Below are 8,215 nucleotides of genomic sequence, written 5' to 3' on the forward strand. Positions count from 1 at the left end.
CTGCACGCGTACGCTAAGTGCGCAGCCGCTGCCGCGTTGCCTTCCCCTTAGCCGCCGAGGCTGCAGCGTACGCTGTTGGCGCAGGGGGCGCCGTTGGCGTATCCCGGAAGCGGGCGGGGGGATGAGTGTGCGGTTCTGAGGGAGGTGGCGGCCATGAGCTACGACCGGGCCATCACCGTCTTCTCCCCGGACGGGCACCTCTTCCAGGTGGAGTACGCCCAGGAGGCGGTGAAGAAGGGCTCCACGGCGGTGAGTGAGGGCCGAGAGGCGGCGGGGGAGGCTCCCGAAGCCCGGCGGGCTGAGGGGAGGCCTGGGCCTGAGGGAGAGGCCGGGAGCGTGAGGAGGGGGCGGGCGGGGAAAGGGGCCTGGAAAGGGGCTCCCGGGGGCACGGAGCGGCTGGGTAAGGGCATGGAAAGGCTTCGAGCTCCGGCCCCTGCCACAGGTATGGAAGCTGCCCCTTAGGTCGGGTTGCTCAGGGCCTCGTCCGGCCTGGCCGTGAGCACCGCCGGGGTTGGGGCGCCCGCAGCCAGGGGCTGGGCTCTTCTCACAGGGAGCCGGGGGTAGGAGCAAAGGGAACGGCCTCAGGTTGTGCCAGGGGAGGTTTAGGGTGGAAATAAGGAGATATTTCTTAGAAAGAGCATCTGGGTGTTGGGACGGGTTGCCCAGGGAGGTGGTGGAGTCACCGTCGCTGGGGGTATTCAAGGAGTGGTTGGACGTGGTGCTTGGGGACATGGTTTAGGGGGTGACATTGCTGGTAGGGGGCTTCACAGCTCAACAGGGCTGTGTAAAAGTGCTGCTTCTTTCTTCCAGGAGGGGCTCTGCGCTGTGTGCAGGGCTCTGCCTCAGTTCCCCACCTGTTGGAGGGGGCACGGTGGGGTTTTTGTTCGCTGAGGTGGATGTCCTGGGGTGGTGGGAGTGATACAGCAGCTCTGGGCTGGCTGCTTCTCGGCGTGCTGTGCTGTGCTGCACGGCTTCGGGGAGGCTGAGTTAGCAGAGCAGCCTCGTATCTGCCTCAGGGAGCAAGACCCTCGTACCTGCAAGACTGGCAGAGCTACAGGAGATAATGAGCCTCGACTTTGTAATTTTGCACGCGGTCAAAATGGTAACGTTTTATCCTAGTGAAATGCGCAGATTCCCAGCAGACACGACTTTCTGGCTGCCAGTTTCAGTCTTCCAGTTGCTCCAGACTTTTGCTCAATTAAGAGTTTTATCATTGGGGAAAACAAAACAAGACTGTTAATTCCCAAATAACAAAACGCCAGGAAGAGAACTTACTGCTTTTGGGATGGGTGTAATTCACAGCGTGACTGGAAGGTCTCTGAGACTGCACAGCTTCTGGGCAGCCCGTGCAGGTCAGCGCTCCCTCACCCCACAGCACAGATGTGCTTCCTGGTGTTTGGAAACAACTTGCTGCGCCCCAGTTTGTGCCCGTGGCTTCTTATCCTGGCACTGGGCACCATTTTTTCCCCCCCCAGGAATTTTTTCCCCAGAAAAACCTTGTAAAAGTGGAGTTAACACCTAATGTAATCTACCTCTGTCTTGTCTCTTGTCAGGTAGTTGGTTGAGTTTAATGTTTTAGAAACATCTGTAATATAACTGGGGACACTCATAAGAAATGACTGGTTCCTGTCACCCTGTGAAAAGCAGTGGAAAGAAAAGTATGAAAGGTTGACTTATTTTTTCCCTTTCATAATGCTGGAAAACACACACTTGAAGTATGCATTTGTACAGTAAAGAAGCAGCCCGCTGACCGGCTGCTTGTACGTTTTGTTTGCTCTAGTCTCAAGTGGCTTTAGTTGTGACTCGAGCAGTATCAGCGGGCCAGTCACGGTGGCAGTTTGGTTGTTGATCCTGCCTCTGGCTGCAGAGATCAGCCAGATTTCCCCTGGTGTCGGGGAAAACGGTCAGTGGGAGGAGAGGGAATCTCTCAGGAGCTGCACGGATTTAAATTGGTGAAAGCTGATTGTGAAACTCGGGAACCTAATGCAATTTTGGTTACATCAGTTCTTTTCCAGCTTGTAGCAATAGGAAAAAAAATATTGGCTTCAAGTTGAAATCATGCTTATAATGTGTTTTTGTGTGATTTTTCCCCCACCCCCCTCTAATACTCATTTCAGTAAAGTCTGCAAGTATGAGGTCCTTCAGGCCTAGCTTAACTTTTTTATTTTTTTCTCTTTTACTGCATTGAAGGTTGGAGTCAGAGGGAAGGATATTGTTGTTCTAGGAGTGGAAAAGAAGTCTGTGGCAAAACTTCAGGATGAAAGGACTGTGCGGAAGATCTGTGCTCTGGATGACAATGTCTGCATGGCTTTTGCAGGTGTGTGAACTCCCAGGGTTTTGGGTTAGGCGCAGCAGTTACGGGAGCACCTTCGGTAGGTTTATGGGTTCTGAGGACATAACATAGTTGGTATAACTGGCTAGCTGTGTTACAGGAGGTGTAAGAACCATTCATCAGTTACAGGGACTTTTTTTTTCCACAAGCATTAAGCCAAAAAAGCTGAATTGCATAAAACAAAGAATAGTCTTTCATCTTCAACTTCAGAAGATTCCTTCTAAATGAACAGTTATGTTTGAAGCATAAATAGTTTAGTTCCACAATCTTCCTGTTCCAAGTGACTCAATTCCATTGATCAGAGCTTAAACAGGAGGCATGAAAGTTTAAAACCAACATAACTGGAGAGAAAATGTATTTCAGAAAGTTTCTCTCATCCTCAAGTAATTCAGAATCTTTCAGTCAATAATGCTTTAAGGGGAGATTTAGCAGGCAAAAGTAGTGGTTTTTAGATGTAGCATGCAGGAGTGATAGGCTTGGCCAATTTCTGCTGCTCTGCTTCCTTAGCTCAGGATCCTCACGTGTGCAGGTGGGGTCACAAGCTGGAGTTGTGTAGTAGAAACAAGTCGCAAAACTTGTGAGAGTGGCAGATTGCATAAGAAATAGAACCAAAGCCATGTGAGAACTGAAATTGCTTTGATACTTTGCTGCTAGATGGAGTGCTTTCAGCCTGTCAGTAGAGGTCTGATTGCCTAGCTCAAAATTGCATGTTACTTAACTCACAAAAGTGAAAGCTGTAAACAAAAATGGTGCAATTTTGCTGCATTAAGTTCCTGTTATTGTCTCTTAAATGCTGTCCTTGCTCAGCAAACCTAAGAAATGATGAGCCCTTGTTTGCTTTTTTCCCCACTGCTGTTGACACTGTCCTCGTCAGCCTTTTAGGGCGAGTGTGGTTGTTTTGTGTGTGCGAGTGGTACGGAGCCTGTGTCTCAGCATAGGGAATGCGCTGTCGTTGCAGGGCTCACAGCTGATGCCAGAATAGTTATAAACAGAGCTCGCGTGGAGTGTCAGAGCCACCGGCTGACCGTGGAGGATCCTGTCACCGTGGAGTACATCACACGCTACATCGCCAGCCTGAAGCAGGTAAGTTGTACTGCGTGGAGATGTTGAAAATATGTCCTGGTGATTAGTGCCTGACTGCGTGAGTAAAAGGTCTCTGCTGGCCACGTTCTGCTTAGCTGGTAAAAAGCAGTGCAACAAAGCACATTGTGGTGGCTTTCTGGAAACAGAAATGTTGTAATGGGATCGATCACTAGTTTTCTTCCAAAGATGAAATGAATTGGTACTTGTAATGGCTGCGTGAGCACATTTGTGATGTTATCGGGAACACTTCGCTAATCTGCAGCTTCAGTGCACTCTCAGGGTGCCAGCGCTGTGTTACCGCCAAAACATCCTCGTGGCTCCTGCTGTAGTTTTCCTTCCACTGAGACATTGCAGGGAGTGATAAGAGGGAAGCAAAGCAGTGCAGCACTTAACATATTCTTACGTTTTATATTTATGAATTTTAAACAAACTAGCATCACAATATGCCCAACCACATTCTATGATTTAAAGTTATTTTCTAGTGTATTACAATAATTTTCAGCACTACTTGGGATCAGCAAAAATCTAATTTACACAGACATGTTAGTATAGTGATAGTGTAAATCTTGTAATAATTACCTGCCTGCCAGAGCAGAATACCACTTTCCAAAACATCAGTGTTCCGTCACAGTAATTCCACACTTGTCTTTCATTCTGGCACGCTGTCACTGCCATAATGGAGCCTGGGGCCTCCTTGCCTGGGGGCACTCCTGGTGCCTGATGTGGCAACTACTTTGCTAAACCAGTAAAAGGGCTTTAACACCGGTTTTCCTGCAGCCAGCATTCATCAGAGATGATTCCATGCTTTGTAACTCACGGAATTGTTGCAAATTGTTAGTGAAAACTGGCTTTGTGTTCAGTTGTCATCTTCCTTCTTGGCTTCCTGAGCATGTTGTCAACGTACGGTGTTGCTAGATCTGTCTGTCTCACAGCAGCTGCCAGGAGAGATTCTTCCTGATAGCTGTAATCATGCAGAAAACCTGAACAGATGTTAGGAGAAAGGATTGAGCAGTTACTTGCTCACTTTGCTTGCAGCATTCTGTAGGATATGGAAGCCTGATCTTAATAGGTAGATTGGTAAGCCAGCCTCCTAAAATACTTCTGATGCCTTTTCTGGTTGTAACACCTACAGACTCTGCTTTTTACTTCAAAAACGCTTAGAACTGCTTACGAAATCAAATCTCTTCTTTCTGATCAGAGGTACACTCAGAGCAACGGTCGCAGACCTTTTGGTATCTCTGCTCTGATTGTGGGATTTGACTTTGATGGAACCCCCCGGCTGTACCAGACTGATCCCTCTGGCACATACCATGCTTGGAAGGTGAGTTGATTCCATCTCTTACAGAGAAATAATTAAATATTCAGGGAGTTAATGCCTCCTTTAAAGAGGGACTGACGTAGAAAGGAGATCTAACTGACCAGATGGTGCTGGCTCACAGCAGCAAAGATCCGTAACGATCACATTGACTGGGAATGGCAGTCTGCAGCTCAGCTCTACTGGGGACATCTGTGTTTCTTGTTTACCAAATCCATACCTGTGCCTGGCTACTGTCTTTGAGTGATGTGGGGGAAGAAACATGTTCAGTCTCCTGAAAAATACGTGGTGACCACAAAAGGGTTTCGGATCATGTAATTGCACAACTCCTATTTCTTGCTTACTGTATAAATTAGGTCTTTTTTCCCTAAACTTCTGTGCTATTTTTTTCTTCCCCTCACCGTTTCCAGGCTAATGCTATTGGCAGAGGAGCTAAATCTGTACGTGAATTCCTGGAGAAAAACTATACTGATGAAGCCATTGAAACAGATGATCTAACTATTAAACTCGTTATCAAGGCTCTTCTTGAGGTGAGTCAGCTTCAGAATGTTTGTGTGACTCCTCGCTGTATGTCTGGATTAACTCCTCAAATGTGAGAACACCAAAATCCTCATACAGTACTATAAAAGTACCTATGAAAACCGTCCTAATTGTAGGCTATAAATACATGTTCTGCAGGGTTAAATTCAAGGTTCAGAGTGCTTCAGGTAACAATTCCTATAGCTTATATGGAAGAAGTTGCTTGCAGTTGTCCAGGGAAGAAAACATTTGAGTTCTTGCAACTAAAATAACTGAAGGTACTGCATATGAGGCCTAGTGCATGTTCGGCTTTTGTGTTAAGATGTAGAAAACTTAAAGCCAAAGTCAAATTGTGGAACTGTGGTGTTCTTCAGCACCACCTGAGTACACTGAGGCCAGCAGGAGGGCCCTTTTTTTTTTTTTTTTGGGGGGGGGAGGGTGGTTACACTACTGGGCTAGAGAGCTTAGAGCTGAGGAGTAAGGAACTTCCCTGCCCTCTGAAAGGGGATTGTTAGATTAATTAACAGACCTACTCCTAATGCCTGCCCCCAACTGTTGTTAAGGTTGTGCAGTCCGGTGGGAAGAACATCGAGCTGGCTGTGATGAGACGAGATCAGCCGCTGAAGGTAAAAGCCTTGTTTTGCTTTTCTCCCCCTGTAGGCTGTTTCCCTGATAGCGCTGTTGTAGAGCCGCCCCAAGTTCCAGTCCCTAATCTCACAGTCTGCACTGGCAAATATTTCTATTTCATGTCAGTGGCCAAGGAATGTTGTTGTGTCTGCACAATGTACCTGTGTCTCTATAAACAGCAGTTAACTTTCTTTCCATGTCGGAGTTAGAATCGCTTAAATAAAAGCCTCTGAGATGTATTAGTATCTTAAGGGTCACTTTTTTCTTTTAAGATTCTAAGCCCTGAAGAAATTGAGAAGTATGTTGCTGAGATTGAAAAAGAAAAGGAAGAAAATGAAAAGAAAAAACAGAAGAAAACATCATGATGAACAAAATTCAACTGCTTAGCTGCTTTTTAATTCAAGCAATGGGTTACTCTGTATAGACACCATGTAGGCATTCCATTATTGATACTGTGCCCCTCTTGAGACCTACAATAAACCTACTGATTTTTTTTAAGCTCTTATTTTAAAAAAATCCGTCTGTTCCTTATATTAATTACCAAGGATTGATTGGCTACAGAACAGCAGTAGCCACCCATTAAAGGAGGAAGATTTTGTTTGCAGTTTTCTTCTAACACCTCACTTAATGTGAGAGTCATCAAACAGGCTCAGTTCAGTTTTTTTTAGTGGTTGTCTCAAGCGTGCACTGGCCTTAATAGAACTACTAGTACAGAACTGTGCTTTCCCCCAGCATTTTCACATTTGGAGGGTTAGAGCCCAAACATGAAGCTTCTGAACAACTTGCGCTAGGTGCTTGACTTACACTAAAGACTTCAAGGTGCAGTGTTTTGAGGGAAGCAGCATGGGCCCTGGCTTTTCTGAAAGCATGTCATAACAGAGGAGTGCATGACTTGCTACTTGCATAGACTTTGCATGATTCATCGGGTTTAGAATAAAGTGTTGGTGTTGTGATTGCCCACTAGGGGATTTGTAGACCAGTAGCTTCCTAATGCTAAAAATAACTCCAGAAATGTTACATGCAACAGCTGAACGATAAAGCTCTACTCCAGTTTATCCTTTTGTATTTACCCTCATCCTGCTTCTTCCACACACCTTACCCCTGGGACAGATGTTGCTGTTTCTGGTCCAGCCTCTTCACAATTAAAGGAGCTTCCTCTGCCACTTCTTTGCCTTTCAGCAGAGGTAAATCAGTCACTCTCCTGTAAGTGATAACACAGGCCTACCTCTGCACCACTGCGTGAGAAAGTCGCATTGCACTTGAGACAGGATCTGCTCTGTGCAGTCCCTATTCTATTCACTGACTAGTGAGCAGTGTGTATAACAAAACTGTAACAATACATTTAAAAGTGGCAGGTAACAAAAAAAATAGCCTGAAGGGGAGATGAGTGAATACCCAACTAGGAAAGTTCAGCTGGATAGCTATCTGTACCATAGCACCTCCAATATCCTCAGCTGAGGCCTTTGAAAGGCCATTTCCAGTTGACTCACCTGCTTTCAACAGCCTTGCTCTGTAAGGAAGCTGATCCCAGCAGGTCTGAGCTCAGCCCTGTTGATTAGTCTGAGGCTTTCTGCAACACAAAGACAACAAAAAAGGGCAGGGGTGGAGCTGGAGTCCTGCTTTAGCCCAGGTGAGGCTTTTCCTGCTGGCCTGGATGGGGTCTGTGGTGCTTAGACCAGGTGGGGTTCTGGGTCCGTGCTGCTCTGAAGCAGGAGGTGGGTGTACAGCAGAGGGGTCTCCCATCCTTTATGCTGCAGAGAGGGCATCAAGATTGACCCTGGCCCCTTTTCCTTGTCTCCACATTAAAAATTGTCTTTTTTTTTTTTTGCTGCAGCACTGTTTGTCTTTTCCTACAGCCCTGAAGTTGTGCACAATAAAAGGCTTTGCCCATCACATCTGTATGCCTGAGGGAATCTGTTTACTCCCAGCACTGAGGGGAAGCTGGCAGGAAAGGGGCCACTCGTGGCTTAGTGCTTACCCCTGCTCCCACTGCACAGAAACCTCCCCTCAGGAGCTCTCACCTACAGGGCTCCTCACTACCTGCTGCAGCAGTGAGGGAGCTGCTTTGTTATAAAAGTTTCCATATTTATATCTGCTGAGGGGTTGAAACAGGAATTAGAAGAGCCTTTGAAAGCAGCTCTTCTGTAACCGACAAAGGGTTTTACAGGTATAAAGCAAGAACTTGTACCAGAAGCAAATCAGAGAGCCAAAGCATCTTGTCAGCACCCTGTGATGTGGAGCTCAGCTCCCCGAGCCAAGCAGCAGGACCTGCAGCACGATGTGCAGCGCTCCCTGCGAGGGAGGCGAGGCAGGCTCCTGTTTGACTATCCCACTCGCGC

At 47.0% G+C, this 8,215-nt stretch overlaps 1 protein-coding gene across 1 annotated transcript; it reads left to right on the forward strand.

Annotated features, from left to right (window-relative positions):
- The first annotated feature begins 91 nt into the window (after positions 1-91).
- Positions 92-7,771, forward strand: PSMA7 (proteasome 20S subunit alpha 7). Its single transcript, XM_082773348.1, has 7 exons — positions 92-249; positions 2,191-2,317; positions 3,291-3,415; positions 4,614-4,736; positions 5,141-5,260; positions 5,813-5,875; positions 6,149-7,771. Exons 1-7 carry the CDS (start codon positions 154-156, stop codon positions 6,239-6,241), a joined length of 747 nt encoding a protein of 248 aa, XP_082629474.1. The 5' UTR covers positions 92-153; the 3' UTR covers positions 6,242-7,771.
- Positions 7,772-8,215: the final 444 nt, after the last annotated feature.

Source organism: Aythya marila (genome assembly GCF_965140915.1).
Source record: "Aythya marila genome assembly, chromosome: 16".
In the NCBI taxonomy this organism is placed as follows: Eukaryota; Metazoa; Chordata; class Aves; order Anseriformes; family Anatidae; genus Aythya; species Aythya marila.